This window comes from Talaromyces rugulosus, chromosome V (assembly GCF_013368755.1).
Source record: "Talaromyces rugulosus chromosome V, complete sequence".
In the NCBI taxonomy this organism is placed as follows: Eukaryota; Fungi; Ascomycota; class Eurotiomycetes; order Eurotiales; family Trichocomaceae; genus Talaromyces; species Talaromyces rugulosus.
This window is the reverse complement of record NC_049565.1, coordinates 1,532,101-1,557,419: the sequence shown is the minus strand read 5'-3', so window position 1 is coordinate 1,557,419 and position 25,319 is coordinate 1,532,101. Positions and strand designations below refer to the sequence as shown.

The 25,319-nt window shown below is 48.3% G+C and overlaps 7 protein-coding genes across 7 annotated transcripts; 3 read left to right on the top strand and 4 right to left on the bottom strand.

Annotated features, from left to right (window-relative positions):
• Window positions 1–648: 648 nt before the first annotated feature.
• TRUGW13939_09083 (uncharacterized protein) lies at window positions 649–2,274 on the bottom strand (the record flags this gene model as incomplete). The annotated part of the gene is made up of 4 exons (XM_035492208.1): window positions 649–792; window positions 856–1,623; window positions 1,939–2,121; window positions 2,212–2,274. The coding sequence occupies 4 exons, from the start codon at window positions 2,272–2,274 to the stop codon at window positions 649–651; spliced, it is 1,158 nt and encodes a 385-aa protein (XP_035348101.1).
• Window positions 2,275–4,484: 2,210 nt separating this feature from the next.
• Window positions 4,485–7,256, top strand: TRUGW13939_09082 (uncharacterized protein; the record flags this gene model as incomplete). Its single annotated transcript, XM_035492207.1, has 1 exon — window positions 4,485–7,256. The coding sequence occupies one exon, from the start codon at window positions 4,485–4,487 to the stop codon at window positions 7,254–7,256; it is 2,772 nt and encodes a 923-aa protein (XP_035348100.1).
• A 275-nt stretch (window positions 7,257–7,531) lies between these two features.
• Window positions 7,532–9,471, bottom strand: TRUGW13939_09081 (uncharacterized protein; the record flags this gene model as incomplete). The annotated part of the gene is made up of 4 exons (XM_035492206.1): window positions 7,532–8,007; window positions 8,134–8,445; window positions 8,494–9,249; window positions 9,375–9,471. The coding sequence occupies 4 exons, from the start codon at window positions 9,469–9,471 to the stop codon at window positions 7,532–7,534; spliced, it is 1,641 nt and encodes a 546-aa protein (XP_035348099.1).
• Window positions 9,472–10,530: 1,059 nt separating this feature from the next.
• On the bottom strand, window positions 10,531–11,899 carry TRUGW13939_09080 (uncharacterized protein; the record flags this gene model as incomplete). The annotated part of the gene is made up of 4 exons (XM_035492205.1): window positions 10,531–11,225; window positions 11,286–11,419; window positions 11,479–11,760; window positions 11,811–11,899. The coding sequence occupies 4 exons, from the start codon at window positions 11,897–11,899 to the stop codon at window positions 10,531–10,533; spliced, it is 1,200 nt and encodes a 399-aa protein (XP_035348098.1).
• A 1,838-nt stretch (window positions 11,900–13,737) lies between these two features.
• TRUGW13939_09079 (uncharacterized protein) lies at window positions 13,738–15,520 on the top strand (the record flags this gene model as incomplete). The annotated part of the gene is made up of 5 exons (XM_035492204.1): window positions 13,738–13,923; window positions 13,978–14,024; window positions 14,080–14,159; window positions 14,211–14,703; window positions 14,761–15,520. The coding sequence occupies 5 exons, from the start codon at window positions 13,738–13,740 to the stop codon at window positions 15,518–15,520; spliced, it is 1,566 nt and encodes a 521-aa protein (XP_035348097.1).
• A 581-nt stretch (window positions 15,521–16,101) lies between these two features.
• On the top strand, window positions 16,102–19,140 carry TRUGW13939_09078 (uncharacterized protein; the record flags this gene model as incomplete). Its single annotated transcript, XM_035492203.1, has 2 exons — window positions 16,102–16,406; window positions 16,461–19,140. 2 exons carry the CDS (start codon window positions 16,102–16,104, stop codon window positions 19,138–19,140), a joined length of 2,985 nt encoding a protein of 994 aa, XP_035348096.1.
• Window positions 19,141–19,721: 581 nt separating this feature from the next.
• Window positions 19,722–25,001, bottom strand: TRUGW13939_09077 (uncharacterized protein; the record flags this gene model as incomplete). The annotated part of the gene is made up of 1 exon (XM_035492202.1): window positions 19,722–25,001. One exon carries the CDS (start codon window positions 24,999–25,001, stop codon window positions 19,722–19,724), a length of 5,280 nt encoding a protein of 1,759 aa, XP_035348095.1.
• Between the last annotated feature and the right edge of the window lie 318 nt (window positions 25,002–25,319).

Sequence of the window (25,319 nt, the reverse complement as noted above, 5' to 3'; positions counted from 1 at the left end):
TACTCTCTTTTGCTGCTACAACGTCCTTGGCCTTTGTTTTTGTTATACCGGTCTGATGTTTCTTTTTATTTCTATTTTATGAGACTGCAGTCTTTTTTGACGAGTGTCATTAGAAGGACATTGATTGTCAAGTCCATTAGTGTGAATGGTCTCCCCTGTATTATTCCGAGCGGATCATCCAGCTCTGTTGATATGTATCTTGTATTATTTTTATCGTCAACGAACGACGTTTTTGGAAATTTAGCCAAGTGTTTCAATGTTTATCAAAGTGAAAACTAGTGTAGATGAGATTAGGGCGTTGTTACAATGAATAGGCTCTTTTTAGTTTTTAGAAAATCAAATTCACTAATCATTTTCAATGCTCAATCTGGTAATGCAACAGCTATGATAACGGGGGCATCGTAAAAATCATTCTTACTCAGACACAAGAATACATATGCATGTTTCAAGTTAGAATGGAAAAAAATGGATATAGCCGGCCATTCACCGAGTCATCCAGTCGTATCATCAATCGTTAAAACAAAAATTAAGAAATTACAATCTGTGGGCGGTTATCAAGAAAGAAGAAAAAGCACATAACCCGAAAAATTCATATCAAACAACAGAATGACTGTCTTTGTCTCCTGTTGGATCTGTCTTTGACATAGATTATACCTTCAAGGCAAACTGCTTCAGGTAGTGATAGTCGGCCATGTTGCGGTCGACGGTTTCACGGATGATCTTAGCACCCTTTTCACCGTATTTCTGGCGCCATTCGGCATCGAATTCTTCCTCGGATTTGAATTCCTTAGGCTGTAATCAGACATCTAAATTAGCTTCTTATAACATGTCCCGTTGATAGTAAGAAAAACATACGTGGCAGCGGGCTTCAAGACCCTTGGACTCAATCGCATCATTGTGGAAACCCTTCCACTTCTCAAAGGCAGCTCGTGCAAATTCGTGGTCCTCCTTAGTGTCCCAGGTCAGTAACTCCGGGTCATAAGGAATTCCGACGCTTTTGCAATACCCCTCGATCATCTCGGCGGGATTGTCGAGCATCTCGTCTGCATCCACGACGCAAATCTCAATGCCACCCTTCTTAGAATGGTGGCCATTCACGCCATTGCTGGCTGCCGAATGAGAAATCCCGTTGGCAGATCCGCCCGCGGCTGCCATACGAGGCCCTACGATATTGACCTGGCGGAGGTAGTCGAAAACACGGCGGACCTCATCGTAGCCAGCCTCAGATGGAGAAAAGTTGTAAAAGCCCGTAACCTCGTCTAACGGTGGGATGGTGCACCGGTAGTAGGATGGGATGCTATAGTGGGGATCGCGGATAAGAAAAGTGAAATGGAACTTAGACAGAAGCTCGGTGGGCACCACGGTTGGGTTTCCAGGCTCGGCTTCTGTGTCGTACGGGTAGGGAGCCTTTTGCCGAGAAGACTCCCCGTGGACGCTCACGCCGTTAACAGCGGCGCCATTGGCGCCATTAACCCCGTTGGCGTGACCGTTGGATTGGCCATTGACATGCTCGCTAGTGCCGATCCCGCGCTTCAGTTTTAGCAGAGACGGAGCAATGCTTGCTGGTTTTCCGTTCGGGGGAACGAGATAGTGAATGATGTCTTTGATGAAGACTCGCTTGCCCTGTATATTGACAAATAGAGTAAGCTTGAAATCCCAAATGTAGCTAGCACGAAACGCATGTGAGAAAGGAAGTGAGGCGAATATTGCGATGCCGTAGTATCCATTAGCAAATCTGTTTCCTTTTTTTCTTCCTTTTTTTTTTCTTTCGTGCAGCGGGGCTAGAGCTGCAGCGAATCGACGCAGCTAGGCCTTGATTGTGAACTTGAAGGGGCACGCGACACTGAATCGCAAGATCCACAGTGGCTACGTAGTGGGATTTGGAGGCGAAGAAAAAAAGAAAAGAAACCGAGCACAAAAGGGGAAAGGGTTTCATACCTCAGTGGATTCCCTTTCAATCCGGTCAAAGACGGTCTTGAAGGTAGACTGGCTAAAGCCACTAGCAAGTCTCGCCTCCTCGTCGTCCTCGTACCTAGAGCCCAACCGCTCCGGGCCATAGTAAAAAGCATCCCCAAAAGGCTCGTGGATGCACTGCAGGCTGTCCCGACGAGTCATAAAGACCTAGATAGTCAATCGGATTAGCCGGGGAGGAGATCTCCTTGCGCTCGCGCCACCGGCAAGGGGTGGGAACCCATGGTGAGAGAGCCTTACCCGTTCGAAGGCAGTCGAGCAGGCCCGGGGATGGGTAGCGACAAAAATAGGCTTGTTCGACATGATTCTCTGTGCGAGATCCAATCGAAAAGCAGTCAATTCCAATCAACGGCTGTTCCAGGCCGAGCTTGTGGTGACGGCTGGGCCTGTCGGCAAGAAGATAGAGCACACAAGACACGCGTCAGATCACGCAAGAGTGGCTTCACAACGTCCGATCTGCAAAAAAACCGTCAGACTTGCAATCTTCATTTTTGTTCCTGGAGAAGGGGGAAACACCGACTATTTAATACGAACGGGACACAGCGCAAGGCAGGCGTTTGAGCTGTGGAACGGAAAAAGGCCAAAGAGAGGAGTTCGCCCTGATCTATTTAATAATGGAAATGAATTAGGGCGCTGTAGCGAAATTTTTTTTTTTTTTTTTTTTTTTTTTTTTGGAGACTGCAGATTCGATTAACCCGGAATGGCAAAACGTATGGCGCTGGGTGAGGAATGCAGCCGTGTCCAGGCACGAGTTCCGACCGACCTCGCTCACCAGGCATGCTCGGAGCGATGAGGGGGTGACGACCAAACCTTGGAGCGACTCTAGGGCAGCCATAGGGCGACGAGAACAAGGAAAAAGAGGGTCAGCTTGCGCGAAGCTCCCAGCCCAGCCGTGTTAACTACGCCAGCCTCATGGTCATTCTGACCAAACAGGTGAGTGTGGGAACCTCTCGTCGTTTCTTTTGTCGTGTGCTATTTTTCCATCAAGCGCTGTAGGCGTCATGAAGTGGTTCTAAATCCCTCATGGCCTCGTAGGCTCGAGTCGACTAGGCCAAATTGATCAAAGGCATAATACGGGCCTATGGTCGAGACTTGAGGATGTCGCAGGTGGCAACCGAGTTAGAGTAACCACATCCATTGCAGGCTTCTTCTGCATCGGTGTCACCAGGAAGCCGGTTTCCTGTCTCGTCGGGTCTTCTCGCCCGAGGGACGACAAATCTAGAGGACGGACTCTTCTTCGGAAGCCAGCGAAGGGTATTTTCCGTCTGACCGTGGTAGAGAATAACGTTGTTAAAACCAGAATGTGATTGGTACGCTCGTCCTAGTCGTGGGGGTTCTTAGTGACATCATTCGTTCGTGCATAGCCCGGCATGACATAGACGATCCCTCCATTCGGGGTCAAAGTCCAAGTCAAGTGTGTTTCGATTGTGTTTCGGTGATTTTCATTGAGCGATCTCGTATTCCAAAGATGAAAAGAAAGAGGGGGAAGAGGAAGAGGAGGAGGAAGAGAAAGAGGAAGGAGAAGGAGAAGGAGAAGCAATCGTCCAGGGCAAGAGCACCTGCCAGCACGTCACGTGATATGACATGGTGTTGGACGTTCGTGGTGTTTACGAGATGCCCAGGACAGCTCTCAACACAAGTCGTAGTCTTGTCTCCATTCCGAGAAGTTGCAACCACACGGGTCAGTTGACGGTATACGCAGTGTAACTATGCAACTATGCAACTAATGCAAGACAACAAATCCAGTGCTACACACGGTTGATCAGTTGTTACTCTGATTGGGCAGTCCCCCTCAATCCAATCAGGGCAGACAGCAACTCATGGGCTGATTCAGTCGATGTTCTATATATTAGTGGCACCGATTGCTCCCGTAGAGTCAACATCTTGGCCTTTGTTTTGCCCTCGAGCAACAGAGGGCAATAAGGTTCAAAACAATTTGCTCCGGCGGCAAATTTGAAATTGCCAAATTGGCAAGCAGGTCACGTGATTTATCTTCAATCTACTGTTATCTCGCCACCATGATACTATTGACACTTCCGGGCAATAATGATTCATCACACTATCTCTAAGCTATTAGGGCTATTGTAGGGTTACTAGGGTTAGGGCTACTGTATGAAGTCATCCCAACGTATGCGGGGAGGTCACGTGGTCTGACGTCGACGAGTTCGACTGTTCCAGAAGGCAACAGAAGCTGGGCGAATGAGCGGGCAGGAGCGGGCAGGAGCGGGGTCTGGCCAGACCTTTCTCCAACACACTCGTCCGTCTTCATCTCATATGATGCCCAAAGAACGCTGCCTTTATATATCGTCTGTGTGCCCAGTGACTCCCGACTCAGTTTCTTCTTCGTGAAACCACCTCTTTGCCGTCGCTCGAAAATTCACCTTTGCTTCACTTCCACATCTAGTCTGGTGAGCCCCAGATATTTCGACCCAATTAGGGCGAATACTCCAACCCCAAAAAAAAACAAAAGCAAACGGGCGTGAATCTTCGTGTGGCGCACTATACAAGCCACAATGAACGGTGCTCAGTTTACAGACCGGGCCAACAAGGCTCTGCTCGATGCAAACGATCTTGCAGAGCAATACGCTCACACTCAAATCCTGCCTCTCCACCTTGCCGTATCGCTGTTGAACCCCCCAGCGGGCAATCTAGACGATGAAGAACAACAAACAGACTCATCGAGTGTCCCGCTGTTCAAGCAAGTTATTGAACGGGCACATGGCGATCCACAGCTGCTAGAACGATCACTCATGAAGCTGCTCGTCAGGCAGCCAAGCCAAGACCCTCCTCCAGAACGAGTCGCCGTTTCCCCTGCTCTCTCCAAGGTCATCCGCTCCTCGTCTGACCTGTCCAAAACGCAAAAGGACAGCTACGTTGCTATCGACCACCTGATTTCCGCGCTCGCTCAAGATGGACAGGTCCAGAAAGCCTTGGCTGAGGCTAACATCCCCAATGTGAAACTTATCGACAACGCGGTATCACAGATCCGCGGCACCAAGCGAGTCGACTCCAAGACTGCCGATGCTGAAGAAGAACATGAAAATCTCAAAAAGTTTACCATCGACATGACGGCACTCGCCCGCGAAGGAAAAATTGACCCAGTCATCGGTCGTGAGGAAGAAATCCGACGAGTCATTCGCATTCTTACTCGCCGGACGAAGAACAACCCTGTCCTGATCGGTGATCCTGGTGTTGGTAAAACTACTGTGGTAGAAGGCCTAGCACGACGTATCGTCAACGCAGATGTACCAGCCAATCTTGCACATTGCAAACTTCTCTCTCTCGATGTCGGCGCGCTTGTGGCGGGAAGCAAATTCCGCGGCGAGTTCGAAGAACGAATGAAAGGCGTGTTGAAGGAGATTGATGAAGCACGCGAGACCATAGTACTATTTGTTGACGAGATCCATCTTCTGATGGGTGCTGGATCGAGCGGCGAGGGAGGCATGGATGCAGCCAACTTGCTTAAGCCGATGTTAGCTCGTGGCCAGCTACACTGTATCGGTGCCACTACGCTCGGGGAATACCGCAAGTACATCGAGAAAGACCAGGCCTTTGAACGACGTTTCCAACAAGTCCTGGTTAAGGAACCAACTGTGCCCGAAACTATTTCTATTCTTCGTGGTCTCAAAGAACGATACGAAGTTCATCACGGAGTAAACATCCTTGATGGTGCCATTGTAACAGCAGCCACACTTGCTGCTCGTTACCTCACCGCACGACGATTACCTGATTCAGCCGTTGATTTGATTGACGAAGCTGCCGCAGCCGTGCGTGTGACTCGTGAATCGGAACCGGAGGCTCTTGACAATCTTGAAAGAAGATTACGACAGCTTCAAATCGAAATCCACGCTTTAGAGCGTGAAAAAGATGCCGCATCCAAAACTCGTCTTGAGCTGGCCAAACAGGAAGCAGCAAATGTTGCCGAGGAACTGCGACCACTCCGAGAGAAATACGAACAGGAGAAGAGGCGCAGCAAAGAAATTCAAGACGCTAAGATGAAGCTAGACTCGCTCAAAGTCAAAAGAGACGAGTCGATGCGTTCAGGAGACACTGCAACTGCCGCCGATCTTGAGTATTACGCCATTCCGGAAACCCAAGCTCTCATCCAACGTCTTGAGGCTGAACGAGCCAAGAGTGATGCCGAAGAGCGTGCCCGAGCTGGGGATCAAGGGGAGACGACTCTCATGCCTGACGCTGTTGGTCCCGATCAAATCAATGAAATCGTTGGCAGGTGGACCGGAATTCCAGTTACCAGGCTCAAGACTACCGAGAAGGACAAACTCCTTCAAATGGAGAAGCACCTTGGCAAGATTGTCGTCGGTCAGAAAGAAGCCGTACAGTCTGTATCCAACGCCATTCGACTACAACGGTCTGGCTTAGCCAACCCCAATCAACCCCCGAGTTTCCTTTTCTGCGGTCCTTCCGGTACAGGTAAAACTCTTTTGACAAAAGCACTCGCCGAGTTCCTCTTCGATGATCCCAAGGCTATGATCCGGTTCGACATGTCGGAATACCAAGAACGACACTCTCTTAGCCGAATGATCGGTGCACCTCCGGGTTACGTCGGACACGATGCAGGTGGTCAGCTTACCGAGAATCTTCGCCGCCGCCCCTTTTCTATCCTTCTTTTTGATGAAGTTGAAAAGGCAGCCAAGGAAGTTTTGACGGTGCTGCTACAGCTCATGGACGACGGACGAATTACCGATGGCCAAGGCCGGATTATTGACGCCAAGAACTGTATTGTGGTCATGACCTCCAATCTCGGAGCTGAATATCTCGCTCGCCCAACAGCCAAAGACGGACGAATTGAGCCTCAGACTCGCGAGTTAGTGATGGGCGCCTTGCGTGACTACTTCCTTCCCGAATTCCTCAACCGTATCTCCAGTACAGTCATCTTCAACCGTCTGACCAAGCGCGAGATTCGTTCTATTGTGGACATTCGACTCAACGAAATTCAGCGCCGTCTCGAAGCTAACGACAAAGATATCAAAATTGAATGCACCGAAGATGTCAAAGATTATCTGGGCGAAGCCGGTTACTCCCCCGCATACGGTGCTCGTCCGCTATCTCGCCTCATTGAACGCGAAGTCCTCAACCGGCTTGCTGTTTTGATTCTACGTGGAAGCATCAAAGACGGCGAGATTGCCCAAGTGGTTATGAAAGATGGCCGCATCGATGTGCTTCCCAACCATACCGATAGTGATATGGACGACGAAGACATGGTGGATTCTGACGACGCCCTTGCTGAAATCGAGGAGGGTGGTGACATGGATCTTTACGAATAAACGATAGAAGGGGAAAAAAAAATTATTTTTGTTATGCGATTCCGGAGCGAGTTTTTTATTATGCCGTTTTGCCTTCCAGTCTGGCATGTAAGGCGTTTTGGGATGTTTTTGTCTATACCTTAGCATCATTTTCATTCGAGTAGACCAGCAACGATGAGGCTTTGAAAATCCTCTCATCCACTTTATTTACAAAAATGTACATATAGCCGAAAATACTCTATTTAAAATATCCAGCACTTTTTCCATCCATAAGCACGTGTAGATCGTAGAAACAGTTACTTTCGTAGGTTCTCCTCCTTCCACCACCTCGCAATCTCTCCGGTCTGCATAAACTCGACCTCATCCTCTCCCCAACTCTGCAACCACCTGATCATCCGCTCCACCATTCCAATTACGTGTGCCATGCCAGATGTATCCGGATGCATCAGCATAGCGAAGATCGGCTCCGATTCATGTTCACGAATCCACAAAAATCGATCGCGCCACATCTGTTCGATGACGCGCACGTCGACATAGCCTTGTGAATTGTGTACGTGCGGCAGAAATTGCATCGGCGTCATGTCTTCCATGTAGTAATTACAGGGCACCTCGACCAAGGGTCGACAATCGGAGGAGATGTTTTGATCCAGGGATGAGGATGATGGGATTGGGTGCATCCAGCTAGAGGCAGGTTTGGTGTAGTCGATAGGTTGGAGGGGAGGTCGGCGAGGAGCAAAGAAAGGGTGGCAGTCGTGGTCTGTGAGAGAAGCGTCTAGATGTCGACGTTAGAAGTTGATTCTTTTCAGAGTTAAAGAAAATGGTTTTGTTTTACCGTATTCAAAGCCATATTACTCCAAAAGGTCCAATGTGGACTCCCGAACTTGGTACAGCGGCGCACGATACCCCACAGGTCTTTTGCCTGTGATTTTTGTGGCTATCTCTATGCATTTTTCGAGAATATCTCGTTCTTGCTGGACGGTGAGTGAGTATGCTCCTTCATGAGCGTAGCCGTGCAAGCCAACTTCACATCCAGATTCGACAACCTGCTGGACTTCTTGCGGGAAACTCTCGGCTGAATGGCCGGGGATAAACCATGTCACCTTGTTCGCGATACCAACTCTTTTCAGCATGTTCAGGAGTCGAGGTACACCCACTCGGGCAGCGAAAAAGCCTGCCGAGTAATCAGCTAACACATTGTCAGGAGAGTAGCCTAATTCTAAGGATCAGTATCTTGCATCAAATATGAGGGTTCACCCACCTGTTCCAAGCCAGCCGGATACGGCATCCAAGTCTATTGAGACAGCCACTCTAATCTTGTTTCGTGGCGGTTTAGGCATTGATTGGGGTATCATTTGTACAGATGAGGAAACTGAGAGATCAGACGTATTGACTACCTCGTTCTCTTTCCATACAAGTCGGCCATCTATACCACCCTCTACGGAGATGCATTGACCGGAAATGTGGCCAGCTACACGATGGGAAGCTAAGAAAGCCATTGCACGCGCAACGTTTTCAGGGCCATAAGCCACAGCATTCACTCGAGCTTTCCTATTCAATCTCACGGTTTCATTCTTCAGTCCCTGGATCAATCCATACTGCAATCCGGCCTTGCCAGAAGCGTAGTCGGAATAGCCGGCTTCCTTTGTGTACTCGCTGCCAGTAATCACGATAGCCAAGTTGTCGAGTTCCCTTCCTCCTTGATTTTCCTGCGCGCTCTTTGCGGCGCGAAGGAAGTGCTTGATAGTCAGGAAAGTTCCGCGGGCATTGGTTCGATAGTTCTTGTCCCAGATGTCCACAGGCAAATCCCAGATAGGATATGCCTGGCTCTCGTCTGCAATGCCTGCATTCGCTATGAGAATATCGATAGGTCCGAATCGCTGTTGAGCTTGTTCCATGCATGACTTGATTGAATCTTCATCTGAGATATCTCCTGTTACTGTATGCAAACGATCTGTTTCGGAAGTTTGTAACTGGACAGGGCTGAGGTCATGTGCAGTCACATTGCATCCTTGATCTGCTTTACATTAGTCAGGTTCTACAAGAGCTTCATTACATGTATCATTGACAAAATTGAGCCGAGTCTATTATTCTACTAGGTAAACTGCCGACGTAAAGTATAAAAACATTGAACTAACGTACCCAAAAACTCCCGTACAGCTTGGCTCCCTATGCTGCCTGCCGCACCTGTAATGAAGACATGCCGGCCACTGATGGCAAGATATGCGGTCTGGTCCATTTCCGTCACCATTGATTGATTCCCGAGACCTTGCTCGAGCCAGAAAGACAAAAAATGGTGGTTAACTGGTTGTTTGGTGCGGGTTTGAAAATACTAACTACCGATAAGATAGGTGACTAAGTTTGCGTCACAGCATCTACTGTTTGAGATAACCCAACAAAAGGCAGTTGGGGGAAAATTGACGCTAGATTAGTTGCTCGATACTAATTTACTTTATTGGCTGTCTAGCCAGTTCTAGCATTTCCTTTTGGGAAAAGGTCCTCCACGACAACGTTGTGATTTGACAAAATCCATCCAGATAGGCTCCACTGCCACAACTCCCTCAAGATTAAAGCTTAAGCATATTAGGAACAGACCTCAGCTATGGCTTAGTTAGAATGAGGATCGGCGGGAAAATACTGGGTTCAAGAGGTCCAAACTTGACAGAACACAAATCCCGGACAAGAGCCCTTGTCCGTCTTGACCATTCATCGATTGATCCAGATTCATTGAGTGGAGCCTACCGGGCATAAGATAAGGTTTAAAGGACCCACTGCGGGTCGGTGGGGCCTCCTACACCCGCTGTAAATTAAACGCACAGTACGTACGTCCGAAGTCCTTTCTTAGGTTTTTTGGCCACTTGCCTCCCCACATCAGTCAGCCTCATCATAGGCCACACGGCTCTAATCCCTGCAGTATAATAGTATTAACAGCCTGGAGGCTATGTCCTGGTAAAATGTCTCGCTTTTTTCCCGCCCAACTAGATATGACCGATCGAGATCGATCCGTGGTTCATGGCATGGAACTATTAGTTCTCTCATCCGCCAGACTGCACCAGCTGGGTCTGATCTCCATGGACCGTGCTTAAGTACCAGCCACGAAGTGATGCAAATATCGGTCAAGCGGAAGTATCGGAATCACGATATTGTTATGCTGGAATAAACAATGGAAAGGCTGTGTACATAACATTCAAAAATAATTAAATCATAATTCTTTCTTCCCATCAGCCACATAAAAAACGCCTTTATACCCGACCAAGCACATAACAAGAGTTGTATATTGTAAACAAATGGCGAACGTCTAGGCTGAGGATCTTTTCCGACCGTCTATCTGATTGTCGCTCCACCCATGAGCTGACGAAATAAGCTTAGACTCCCGTCGCGCCTCTTCTTCGACCGTCACCGTGATTTCCTGGCGAATTCGGAGAGCGCGAGCCGATCCGTCATCGCTGATAGAGTTTGGGCTGTCGCCACTGCGTTGGCTAATGCTCACCGAGCTATCTTCTTTCTGCGGCATTGGGCCCATTTCTTCGATATCGTAGTGGGAGCGCGTCGACCGCACATGACTTGCAACGCCAAATCCACGACTGCCCCGTGACTTGTGGGTGTTGGACCATGGTGTGGATGGATAGTATCGGTCGGAGGCTTTCTTTGAGCCGCCAGTCCAGCTCCTCAGGATACCGGGGAAGACGTCTCGGAGCAGCGACCAGACAAGTGGCAGATTAGTGACCAGGATAGCCACGGTAGCTTCGCGAAAGTACCAATTCATATAAACGTAGGAGATAAGGTGGGGCACCAAGCAGTAAACCTTGGTTAAAATCGCAGAGACGATGACGAATATCCCCATCCCGAAAAGAACAACCAATATCAGTTTTTGTTTCGTCGGTAGTCTGATTTTCAACAGAAGTGGGATGGCAACGGCGAGCATAAACACGTCAGCAGTGATAGAAAAGCAACCTTGGATGATCTCGTAATGTTGATAGTTTGAGCATTGTGCTGTTTAAAAAAAAATATGTTAGTTTTATATGAGAGCATAAGTCACCGAGGTACACTCACGGTTCGGGGTAGGAGCAGCCCAGTAATTACTGAGAGGAATGCAACTCAAAAATAAACCAAGTTCGGTGCCAACAAAACCGAGGGCAACGTATATGGCACAGTAGTTGATGAGTCGTTTTTGGGCGAGACCGTCCCTATCAAATACTGCGTCAACAACAAACTACTAAGCAACGAGATAGAGAGTGTGACATACGTTATCCGGGAATAAATAACGAGCATGCAGGATTTAAAGCTCCAAATAGTCAAGATGAAGGCATGTTCCGATACAAAGACCCATTTGCTTCCTCTGACTCTTTCTGCGTGTATACTCGGGGTCAAGTTGGCGATGTCTTCATCCGTCATCAAATTCGACCCTCCCCCAGATGCAACCTCATTTAAGGCCACACATAAAATCGTATACCATACCATGCCGAACATCATTATAAAGTCGTCAATTTGCAGATGGCGGATACCGAGACGTCGAACACGAGCAACACTATTACTGTCAGCAACGATCTGTAACTTTTTCTCTTGAGACAAACTCACTATCGTAAGGCAGCTCCTGCCATGCCCACGCTATATAAGATCCATGTTTCTCTCTTAAAACTCTCTCCAAATCCAGGTTGAAATGACATGACGGGCGTCCTTATGAAAATGCCGCCTCTGTGTGTTTCCGAGGGCTTGATCGATAAAACACAAAAGTCGGCCTCGACTTTGACAGCTCAACAAGGGTAAAAGGGATGATAGACAACCAAGGAGGCCAACGTCTTTTAATTATTTGACCGACTTTACAGGGACACCCCGCGGATCTTTTGTTCCGGATGCGCAGTCGCGTACTGTGATTGGAGGCGTCAGCAGGCTGGACGGGGATGGCCCTAAGCACAAGCTTTGATGAGTTGATACATTTGAAGGATCCCCATGTACTTGGACAGGTCGACCGCGTCAGAAGTGGCCCATGTCACATTTGGCCCACGGTTCAGAGATTTCTGCTCCTGGCAATCGTCTGGTACCTTGTAATCCAGCAGCATCATTGGGCACAGACCTGCCTTGCTTGCTCAAAATGACATTAGCCGATGATGCGCTAGCCGATGAAGTTAAACCAGCTTTTTAAGGTTCACAGTTCCGGAGCTCATTGGACCATTAGGGTTGTCTGGTCGTGAATTGGTATCTACTTTTTTGACTAGTAGTAGTGGTGGTGGTGTGCACTCCTGGTGCGGCATTTTCGACCCTTGTCTAGTCGAAGCATGTCGGTGATAACTTGGCTGGACTTTCACCATTAGAGATTGGCTCCAAATCCCGAGTCGAGGCACATCTCCGAAGTGCATAACCCAAATCGGGAAATCGAGGAGTGGCGTTGTGACGCAAATTTTGGACTGTGGAGCATGTGGACTCTGCCTGTCCGACTCCGACACCGAGGATCGCCATGGAATATTTGGTTGTGTCGTAGAATTGAGAAAGGGGGAAGAACGGAAACACGGTTCACCAATTAATAATAGGATATTGGCCGTGCCATGTATTCCAGAAGTTCAGGTCTTATTGCAAATGTTCTTTTCCAGCGGCTGTTTATCTCATCGCTCTGCCGATGATCCGCAAGTGCATATGTACGACATGGCCATGCTGACATTGAGAGCTGACATCGGGAATGAGCCTATTTGAGCATCGCTTTCCCACGGATACTAGCGTTGAAAATTTTGTGATCTAAAAAAATGACTTTTGGGATTTTGGTTTGTCGATAGCATCTTTTTCAAATGTTACATTATTCTATAACTTATCCCATAACAACCTGAAACCCGCAAAACACCTTCTTCTTCGTATGTTGGAAAAGCCGGGAGGCAGTCTATCGCCACACAGAAGGCCGCCAGCTTTGGAAGCACCCAGCACTTGATATAACAACAAGACTACTCCACTGACAAGAGTAGGTGAATGTCGGAATTTCCTCTTTAGGCAGACGACATAGTTTCTGGCATCTGCTAGAGTTACTTTTTTGGGGCAAGCGCGGTGGCAATGCCCCACTTCCCTTTTAAAGTAGGCCAATAATGTAACATTACTAGCCCCGCCTTTACTTGGCCACGGAGAACTACGCCAATCACACACCCTTGCAGTAAAAATGTGAGATAAGATGGCTGGCTCAAAGTCTCACCAAACCACCATTCATTATTCTCAGCGATCGCGGATTACGTACCGCAAATTTTTCTCTATAGCGTACACCAAGTCTCAGTGACTCTACCAGCTGAATTCCACGAGCTAGTACGCCGCGCGGGATCAAGTGGACCAGATCCCCAGAGGTTCCCTTTACTCTGTTTGTCTGCGGAGTACATGTGGTATCTCGGTGTGCTAGGTCAAGTCAGGTCAGGGGAAGTGAACCATCTCCTTTCATCGTCAATTCTCGAAACATCACTCTGGTCTACTCCCGCACGTTGCGGATTTCATTCATTTCAAGAGGCGACTGCTTCGAGCTGGCTGTCTATCTATCATGGCTGCAAATATCCCTGATGAGAAGATGAACGCCGTCGAGGGCCCTATTTCTGACAACGGCTCCGAAGAAGTTGTCAACGCTTCAGGCCACAAGCAGGAACTACAGCGGAACTTTGGCCTTTTGAGCATTTGTGCCATTGCTGTCACCACCGGAAACACCTGGATCGCTCAAGGCGGAAGTGTGGTAAGGAATCCTTTTTGAGTTTCAGATAAACCGGCGACTAAGAACCGACTACAGACTATCAACATTTCCAATGGAGGCCCTGCCGGTGTTATCTATGAATTGTGAGTAATAATTCAGCCTCCTGGAAACATTGCATGTTTGCTAATTGAGACGCAGCATTGCTGTTTCTATTTGCTATTGGTTTGTCGCCGCGTCTATCGCTGAATTGGCATCTGCTATGCCTTCAGCAAGTGGAGGTGTGTGACGATTAGTCTTTATCCTCTCACAATCACTAATCGCCTGAACAGTCTATCACTGGGCTTCCATCACAGCGGGCAAGTATGGCCGTGCATGTGGATGGTTCGCTGGCTACTGGAACACGCTAGCCTGGGTATTTGGTGCAGCATCCATGTCCTCTATCCTGGGAAACCAGACTGTTTCCATGTATGCTCTCTTCCACCCACAGTTCACACCACAACCATGGCACGTCTTCGTCAGCATGCTCATCTGCACCTGGATTTGCTGTACGATCGTGCTCTTTGCCAACCGACTTCTTCCACAAATCGGCAACTTGGGCATGGTTCTCATTATTGGCGGTGTTTTTGTCACTATAATTGTTTGTGCTGTTATGCCGTATGTCAATGGAGTGGGATATGCTTCCGACGAGTTCGTCTGGAGAAGCTGGACCAGTGATACGGGATATTCGAGTCAAGGCTTCGTCTTCGTTACCGGCATGCTAAATGGAGCATACAGTGTTGGCACACCTGACGTAACCTCGCATCTCGCTGAGGAAATACCACAGTGAGTATTTTCGAACAATAATAACGGTAACTTTTTGTTGTGCTAACTGGTCCCTAGTCCCAGCAGGAATATCCCCAAAGCCATTCTGGCTCAGATGACAGTCGGCTTCATCACAGGTTTTCTTTACATGATCGCCATGTTTTATTCTATCCAAAATTTGGACGATGTCGTGGGAAGTGTCTTTGGTTTCCCATTGGCAGAGATCTATCGTCAAGCCACAGGTACCAGAGGTGGTGCCCTCGGCCTACTAATTGTCGCCTTTCTTCCAACCCTCGTCACCTGCGTCGGATGCTACATCACTGCTGGCCGAACACTCTGGACTCTTGCCCGGGACAATGCGACTCCATTCTCTGGTTTCGTTGGCCGCATCAACAACAAAATGCACAACCCGTTCAACGCCACTTTGATCTGTGGCTGCTTGATCACAATTCTAGCTTGTATTTACGTCGGATCGTCTACAGCGTTCAACGCCTTTGTCGGTTCCTACGTCCAGCTTTCGACGCTGTCATACTTCACTGCCATTTTCCCCCACGTTTTGTCAAGGCGATCTTCCATCACTCGTGGATACTTTTGGATGAAAGGCGCAGTTGGTTACATTGTCAACATTGTGTCCTGCATCTACATTCTCGCATTCATCGTTATCTTCTGCTTCCCTTACACGCTCCCTACCGATGCCAAGTCAATGAATTATGCCAGTCTGATCACTGGTGGACTCACCATTTTCATCGCCATTTGGTGGTTTATTCACCAACGCCACTACGTTGGTCCCCAGGCCATTCCGCTCACAGACCGCAAGGTTGCGGACGACGCCAAATAAGACGTATGTTCTTGTTCAGCTTAACGCCGCTATATATAAAGAGCTATCTTTTTATTTCTTATTCTTCTTTTTCACGAGATATCCGCTGTCTTCTGTGATCTGGGAGCCATCATTTAAGGATACATCCTGATTAATATATATTTGTGTAATTTCCAGAACGAGTTCAATGTTATCAAGACTTTGTTTTTCATACATCAAACAGAAAATTTTATAAAATATTAGAATTTGCAGAAAAAGTATTAACATGTCCCCAAACATTTGAACCTAATTACCTCCAGTGTTGGTAGAAGACACTTCAAATGGTCTTGACCAATAATTTAATTATTATAATTGCTTCACTTCATATCGTTCCGAACATCGCATCTGAACAATTGAACCGTGCGCAAATTAAGTTGAAGGCCACATGCATACGCCAACATCATTCGTCAATTTATCCAAGGCCTTTTTAAAAGTGCCCCACAAATAAGGTTATCGTTATCTCCACGTGATGTCGCGTCGCCTGGACGCGTCGCCCGAGAATCATGGACCCCGACTTTTCTCGGCTATCTTTGCTCAGCCAGCATTGATCTGACTTGATAATAATGCATTTCAAGCCTTTCCGGCCTCCCCTCATTCGAAAGAATTTGGCATCAGACGTATCATCTGACTCACCAAACTCCGATATCAACACCCCTCGTCCGTTCAAACGACCGCGTTTAGAAAGCAAACACGACGACGAAGCCGATAGTGATGTCATTTCCAAGCCATCAGATGGCAATATCACCAAGAAACCTGCCTCGCAGAGACCACTGAACCCAGTTCGCAATTCGTCTAGCGATGGGGACAACTCGACAGACAAGCAAAACGCTCCAGCCGATGATGTGGAAGCGTACTATAATGTTCTATGGTTAGTATAATTCATCCGATTCGCAGGAAATATTTCGCTTACCTTTCTCCCAAGGCGAAAATTCACCACCAAGAAACACAAGACCTGGGATGGTGACGGGATCCTTTCAATCCGCGGAGGTTATGGTTACCTGCGTGACGTGTCTGGCCGGGACATGGGCAGAATCGTGATTAATACACCACTCGAACCCGGCGCAAGTCTATCGATTAGTGGAAAGGATGTGGAGATAGAGTCGTCAATTTCAAAAGAGGACTACTTGTCAGGACGAGACTTTTTAGGTGGAGCAAAGAAACTCGCAACTTCACCTCCAGTTCGATCAAAGGCAGCAACCTCAGTGACCCCAAGCAACCTTCAACGCGCCAAGGTTGAAGCATCTTCTGTTAATAAAGCTGCGAAAAAAGACATATCAAATGAAACAGACTCTACGCAGCCCGGGAAACAGATGTTTTCAGTGAAGCATCTCAATACTGCGTCCTCAAGAAGCGCCGGGCTCGGCAGTATCTTCAAGAACCCATTGAAAGATAAAACCATCTCAACCCCTCAGATAACTGGTCAACCTACTCCACGTCATGATCCTAATGCACCTGGGGCTCTGGTTATGAAGAGACCCACCTCTGTTCCCAAAGGAAAGGCAGTTGTCGATGTTGTAGTCGATCCCTTACTGTCCAAGCATTTGCGTGACCACCAACGGGAAGGCGTCAAATTCCTTTACGAATGCGTGATGGGTCTGCGGGATTTCAATGGTGAAGGAGCCATCTTGGCTGATGAGATGGGTCTTGGAAAGACTCTGCAAACCATAACACTCCTGTGGACCCTGCTCAAACAAAACCCTATCTACGAATCATCCCCAGTAATAAAGAAAGCTTTGATAGTGTGTCCGGTGACTCTCATCAATAATTGGAGAAAAGAATTTCGCAAATGGCTCGGCAATGAACGCATTGGGGTGTTTGTCTTTGACGATAAGCGGAAACGATTAACCGATTTCACAATGGGCAAGGCGTACAGTATTATGATTGTTGGCTATGAAAAGCTTCGCACTGTTCAAGAAGGACTTACCAAAGGCCATGGCGTTGACATCGTTATTGCCGATGAGGGCCACAGACTCAAGACTGTGCAGAACAAGAGCGGCCAAGCTATTCAAGCACTGAATGCCACAAAGAGGGTCATCCTATCGGGCACTCCGATCCAAAACGATCTCAGTGAATTCTTTGCGGCTGTTGACTTGATAAACCCAGGGATCCTTGGCACCTACAAGAACTTTATGCGAGAGTTTGAAGGCCCGATTGTGCGGAGCCGACAACCAGAGGCGACTAAAAAGGACATAGAAAAGGGCGAGTCCAGAAGCGAAGAACTTCGGGATCTTACATCGATGTTTATGCTCCGCAGGACAGCTGAAGTCCTGTCGCAGTATTTGCCACCCAAAACAGAATATGTGTTATTATGTGAGCCCACGTCTACCCAGGCTAATATCTACCGACACGTGCTTGCGTCTCCCATTTTTCAAACGGCACTGGGGAGCACGGATGGGGCATTTAGCCTTTTAACTATTTTAAAGAAGCTTTGCAACAGCCCATCCCTTATCAATCCGAAAACAAACGACGAGTCGTCGAAAAACAATACAATCACAGCATTGCTGTCGACTCTCCCTCCAAACCTTATTCGACATTTCTCCCCTTCCTCTAGTGGTAAAATCAGAGTTCTTGATCAACTGTTATACAATTTACGAACAACATCTTCAGAAAAGATTGTTCTAGTTTCCAACTATACATCCACACTAGACCTTCTCGCCACACTGCTTACATCTCTATCATTGCCTTTTCTTCGCCTGGACGGCTCTGTTCCCACCGCAAAACGTCAGTCTCTAGTCGATGACTTCAACCGCACCCCTGCGGACGCATGCTTCGCGTTCCTTCTATCTGCCAAAGCCGGCGGAACAGGCCTTAACCTGATTGGAGCCAGTCGTTTGGTCCTTTTCGACATCGACTGGAACCCGGCTACCGATATGCAAGCCATGGCTCGAATCCACCGAGATGGCCAGAAACGCCATTGCTACATCTACCGCATCATGCTAAAGGGCAGTCTTGAGGAAAAGATCTGGCAGCGGCAGGTCACGAAAATCGGCTTGGCAGACAGTGTCATGGAATCGAAAGGTGGTGTAGCCCAGTTCTCGCGCGAGGAACTGAAGGATTTATTTCGACTGCATGAAGGCGAGGGCTGCCAAACCCATGAGCTACTTGGATGCAGTTGTGGCGGCAAGGGGACACCTATACTTGCAGAAGGAGATGATGAGAGCGATTCTCTGGAGGAACCGAGAAGCCAGTCTCCATTTTTCAAAGAAGATTCGACAAGCAGCGAAGCCGAGGAAGAAATCGAGTTTCCAGACCTCCCCACGCTCATGAAAGCATCCCAAGTCGACATGGAAGAACAAGAGAAGCGGATCCTTCAAGGCATTCATGCCTTGCAACAACGAAACAATAAACGAACGGCCAGAGGCAAAAAGGACTCGGGCAGTAAAGGAAAATCAGATGGTACCTCTGGGACAAATAAAATCCAACAGTTCCTTTCGCAGTACCTGCACATTGACCCAGCTGCTTTTACAGACCAGGATTCTGAGCTCCAGAGTCAAATCGGTGATTCGGTCTTGCAGTCCCTATTCAAGGATGGGGACCATGGAGTAGGGTTTATATTCGAGAAAACGGCGTTTCCAACAACACCAGTTGGGGCGTCCTCGTAAAAAGAGCTCAAGTACTGGACCTTCTCTATCTACGTGAAAAGGGCATCTTATTGAAAGGATAGTTGGGAAAAGGAAGCATTTACTATATAGACATAGAATAGGCTGTGGTGTTATTGGAAAAGGACTATATACATTGGTAATTGTGTAGATGAATAGCTAAGTCTAAATACATATAACATGGAAATGAAACAGGTCACAAATGTTTAAACATTGCTCGAAGAGCGTAGTGGTCCAAAAAAATGGATAGGGATGATGCATAGGCAGCACAGTATTTAGTCTGTGAAAAATGGGTACATGGGTATGTCAGGTATAAAGGAAATGTTCGTAGTGAAAGAGAGGGAGAATGTGAAGAAAATCGCGAGAGATGTCGAGTTCCTTCACACATATCAAAAGAAACAGCGCTATATGTGCAAAGTCGGGCATATTTAATCTCAAGAGACAAGTGTCACTTGAGGTTCCTAACAAAGGTTTATAACAATTAAAACAGGAAATAAATCAAAATCATGACATGGGGATGGAGAAAGGGGCATCACAGCGAAGGAGGAAAAGGGATTCAAGGGTTATAATCAATCAAAAAGTGATTAATAACGCAACTTTCCAACCAAGCCAAAAGTATATGCAGCTTCAGCCTCGCTTTTCATTTGAATCATATAAATGCGGAATGCTCCGCCAGTAACTCCACCCTTGTGTTGAACAGTTCCGCCCGCGCGGTCTTCCCAGACGGAAACAGCAATGCCAGTACGAGCTATACGTTCAAAAGAGCTCTCGCCCAAGCAAACGTCCAGTAAAACTTCGCCTACAGTTTTTCCCTGGACGATAATTCGTTTTTCTTGGCTCATAACGACGCGGCGAGGGGATGCGGCGGGTGTAGGAGTTGATACACCGTCGGGGAGAGGTTCATTTACCGAATCACTTGGAACTTCTGATGGAGACCTGCTTGAACCTGGGTTTGCATCTCCTGCTGACGTGTCGCTAGATGTAGTTGGCCGTGATGATTTGGGTGTCGCAGGCATGATCGTCAGTCGAGCTGCACCCAGGTCACGCCATTTCGTTGTGCTCTCGCGGAGATAAAATCTGATTTTCGCATTTGACAAACCAATGCCGTCAGCTCCCTTTATTGCCTCTGCAAGTGCTGCAAGACCAGAGCCACCAGAGCTTGAATAAAGGCTTCCATCGCGGCTTCCTGTTCGGGATGTAATGGTCGACCTGGCAATGCTGAAGAGCTTATTGCCGGTACCAAATCGCTTGAGGGCAGAAAATGCACTGCTCATAGTGCCCACGCTACTGTCAGACGCCATACCTATGGAAGGCGCGCGCTTCGAAGCTCGATAACTATTTTTCCTTCGCGGGAAACCAAACCAGCTGGCCGTTTTATTATTGTCTGTCGAGTTATATCTTGAGAGAGCAGCTGGCTGCCCATCGAAAGGACCTCGTGCGTTTTGAAGAGCGATGTAGGTGGGATTATTAATGCGAGCTTGGTTGATCAAGCCATATAACGCTTCACATTCTTCCAAATTGCGGGAGCGGAACATGATGTTATTACTTTTTCGGATTCTGGATCTTTCGGTAGGTGGGGAGCGTATGCTAATATCGATCGCGGTTCCACGACGAATTGGAACCAAGGGTGTCAGCTCCAGTGCAATAAGAGGTCGGTTCTTATGGCCAGTATGATAGTCTGATTCGGGGCCATTCGAAATCTCATACGCTTCGATAAGACCAGGGGTCACCACGATACTGCATTCAGCAGGAAGGAGGGGTTCCCACTTCCCTTGCTCTGCCCAGTAAAATATCGATGCAATCGCTTTGGATGATTTGGATGGCTGTGAGGGAACAGAACGATAAGGTCCTTGAGAAGCAGAATTTGAAGGAGACAAAGTATCTCCATCAAGAGCAGGAAGAGATGCGGGGGGGGAAGGATCTGAGAACTGGGCCGATCTTGTGGGGGGGATAGGTAATAAGATGTCATCGTCTTCTAATTCCTCGTCCGATGAGTCGGAAGAGCCTGAAGAAGAGTATCCCATGTCATAATGGCGGACAGTCGAACTGTCGGACTCAGATGAAGTGTCGGAAGCAGTCGATGGCTCATATTCGTGCTTCAGGGGTGATGATGACCTTCGCTTCTGGCGATTGGCAGATGGGCTGAGAGTCGGAACATTCTTGAGTTGTGTTTGGCTTGGAGATCGATGAGGAGGTGGAGCAGGCGGCTCCTCTGATTCACTGGTATCAGTTTCAGGCGAATGCGTATTTGATCCCAAGTCTGGCCATTCCTCATCATCAGAAGTGGTATCGACCGATGTGTTACTGTGGCTGCTACCACTTTCCTGCCTGATCTTCGGTATCGTTGGCATTTTCATTGAAGGTACAGAAGACAGACGGTGCTCGTTCGGACTTTCACGCTTAGCATGCAGAGGCGCTTCGCCTTTTTCTCGGGAGATGCTGGCTTTTGGCTTGATGATGGGTTTAGTGCTTTCGTAGAATCGACCAGGGGTTTTCGGGCTTGGTTTTGGTGGTGATTCTGGTTGTTGCTCAGGCACAGACACAGAGGAAGCCTTGGGTGAATTCTCTGAAGGGGACATCTCTTCAGCATGTCGAGATCGCCTCTTTGCTTTGGTCCTCTTCAAGCCCGGAGAGGCTTTTCCTTCAAGTACCTTCCTGTCACTTAACTCCTTGGCTGAGGGCAGCGACTCGCGGGCATTGGGGGAAGTGGGTGTCATGGGCTGGGCGGCTTCCGAGTAGTCAGATGCCCTGGTAATTGCAGAAGCCAAAGAGACACCAGAAACTGCCTCGGAGTTATTGCTCAATGAACTTGGCCCAGAACTGTTGGTAACAAAGCTGTTTCCTGTACGGCTAACGACGCTCCCTTGCTCACCAATTGGTACATCAACTTCACTTGGACTAGGCAAGCGCAACTTCAAAGAAGCTGGTTTCTCGCTCTTTTCATCAACAGACTTTCGACGCTGTTTCCTTGCTCGCTCAAGGAAACTATGAGACCTAGATATAGTTGGAGGGACTGGATCTAGGCCGATCATATGGATCCATTCAGATCTAACATCTTCGCCTGGAATGGTCAGAGATAACAACTCTCGCCACTCCCGGTCCTCAACCGCCGATTTTCCTCGTATCATCACAACTATTTCACCTTTAGAGCTGCCACTCCGAGCAGAGATCCAGTTCGTTTCAATGGGAGGAAACAGAAGCCAGCGATCGGTGTCATCAATCTCACATATGAGAAGGTCACCGCCGGATTCAGTTCCAGGAGCATTGTCTCTGAGCAGCAATTCAGCATGGCAATCAATCGTTTGACCACTTGAATGCAACAAGGACAAATTGAAAAAGTCTCGTGCCAGAACTCGGCGCGTCTTGTTTACAGTGACGTCGGTAAGAACCTTCAAAGTTTCAGGGTCCCGAATCCTAGTTCCATCGATACAAGCTGCGGATTCATCTTCAAGCCGGGCTCGTTCATCGTTGGACCGGCGACGAGCATGCTCAACGAGTTCTTGATAGTTTTCAGCCACTTTTTCAGCTTTTGGCGAATGGGCTATATAGTCGATGCCTTTGAAGGTCTTTGAGAGATACTTCAATCGAACAAGGGGCCTTTTGAGCAGATATGCAACATCCACCTTCTCCCCGTTGCTATCTATAACGTCACCAGACTCGTCTCTATCCATGCCCTGATCCAAACTTTGGGTCTCCAATTTGGCTGATTCTTCTTCATCAAGGGGGGCCAGATTCACGACCACGTCTTGGAAGCCCATTCTCCAGGCTTTGAGATAGTCTCGGTACACTCTTTGAGCACCTTGTGCCCAGTTCAAGAGGGCATCGCAGTCTTCTAAGGGTATTCGCTTGTGCAATGTCTTCAGGCGCTCAAGGGCGACGCCCATATCGACTATTGGTCTAGTAAAGGTCATCTCGTCTTTCGGGTCCGCCGATGGCCGAAAGAGGCCAGCGGCGATGGCGGAATCTGATCGAGAAAGGACGCAACTTAAAAGGACAGGAATAACACCTCCAACCAAAGTACGAAGTTCACGCAAGTATTTTGCCTCGTCGGACGTGAGCTCGTTCATCAAATCTTCCATAGTTGCCTTTCCTAGTCGAGTTCGATTGCTTCTAATGCTGCGAGAAGATCGTACACTGTGTCTTCGAGATGTGGGTTCAGACAGGACGGACATTAGATCATCATGTTTTGTCAGCTTCCTTTTGAGTCCATGGCCAGCTCTTGAAAGAGAATTGGGGTCGAAGTAATCACGCTCTTCATCGTTCAAAGAGCGGGTCGTTGTAGAATCTAATTCTGAAGATTGGCTCTCTCTTTCAAGAAAAGACCTGTCATCTCTTGTACTCAAAGTTTCCTCCGAAGCTATAGTGGACAATCGATGTATTCCAGTGCTAGGAAAAGGCCTCTTCAGCCTCAAAGGAAGGATGATATCACTTGCAGAAACCTCTGAACTCTCGTCAGAGATAATAGAATCTCGACTTGGCGCGACATTCTTAAGACGTGAGGTTCTGGTCGGTGTGGTTGGGTCTGGTGTGCGAGGATTCTTAACGGAATGTGAGTGTGAAGAGACGGGTCTCCCTTTTCTGGTTTCAGAAACACTAGTTTCCGAAAGAGGCGATTTGCGAAGAGTTTCCGTATCTTCACAAACCGTTAAAGATCCGCTCGAACGACGTCGTCGCCTGCTTTTCTCATCGGATGTCTTGCTGTCGCGTCTGTGGTCATGCCAGGACTCGCTAAATTGGCTATCTTCTTCTATCGCACTTGACTCCAAGCTTCGGACAGATCTCTTGGTCGTTTCTGATCTTGTCTTCAAAGGGGCGGGTATTTCTACCGACATCCTATCATCTCCTCCATCGACAAATGGGTCGGGTTGACCGGATAACCATGCTGCGATCTTGTCTCCGCGGTTATTGACAGGCGGTGGCGGGGGAGGGGCTGGTTTGGCAAACATTTTCCTAGATTCGTCGAGAACCTGATTCAAAAGCCCGCCTTTTGTCTTGCGAAGGTTGCGCGGTTCAGTTACACCTCGTCGTCTCCGGCGAGACAATTCGGAGAAGTCGGCTTCACTTCGTGCCCATCCATCGTCATCTTCTGGAGGCGGAGTGTTTCGTCTTAAGCGACCCGCCACAGTCGGCTCGTTTTCCTCGGATTCTTTTGAAATCGCTGATGTAACGACAGACTCGGCGTCCTTTGAAGACTCCTTTTCGAGAAACGAATCATCGTCCTTGTATACATATCTAGTGGTTTTGACGGTTCGAGATTTGTTCCGGGGGGTTTGGCCGTGAGCGTACACCCTGATTCCGTCGTCTGGTATGTGGTCTTTCCTCGCGGACTTCTTTTCTGGCAGGGAGGACGTTGATGATGTGTACTGCTCGTTCGTCTTGTATGTTGTTATTCGCTTTGGGGGCTCTTTCGCTGCCTTTCTGCCGGCAGTGGGCGGACTGCGTTGCTTTCGCCAATGCTGGTCGCTGATGACACGCTTCCTCGGCGTGCTTTGACTGCGCTTCCTGATACCACCATTTTCAGCGCCCTTTATATTCTTGCTAGTCTTCCGCGCGGTCGGTCTCGGGGTTTTTGGAGGCTCTGTGGGCTCTTCAAGCTTAGATCTGATCGGTTTGTTTTCTTCGTCTTGCTCTCCTCTTTCTTTTTCTGCTTCGTGTATCTTCACATCATTTTCGTCGTCGGCCAGGGCATCCTTAGATGCGACGACGCCTCCGCCTTTCTGCTGCCATACCCGGACCTTTTCGCGAACGGAATTTGTGTCGTAAAGGCCGAGGGGTTTTCCGATGTCGAGCGTCTTGGACTTTGTGGGCGTAGACTTGGCGCTACCGCGAACAGCGTCTCGCCGCGGGGTCGCAGGAGAGGGCATTGGGATCTAGAAGATATTCTATCAGAAACGTTCATTCCTCAGAAGCTGAGCGGAAATTTGAAAATGCAGTCGAGTCGCGGCGCGCTGGAATGCTGAGGGAAGGGCGATGGTTGCAATTGTTTATGTTTATGCACGGGTAAAGCTTCCCCATTTCGTCATAGCACTCACTTACTCACCGTTTTAAGCAGGCTCACCACAGGCGGTAACTCCCTCCGGGCATGTTGTCGCAGGAGCAAAAATTGTCTGAGGATTTCAGCAGTCAAAGTCTCATAGCGAGAGAGAAACAGACAAGGGAGAGAGAGAGTGTGTGTGTGTAGT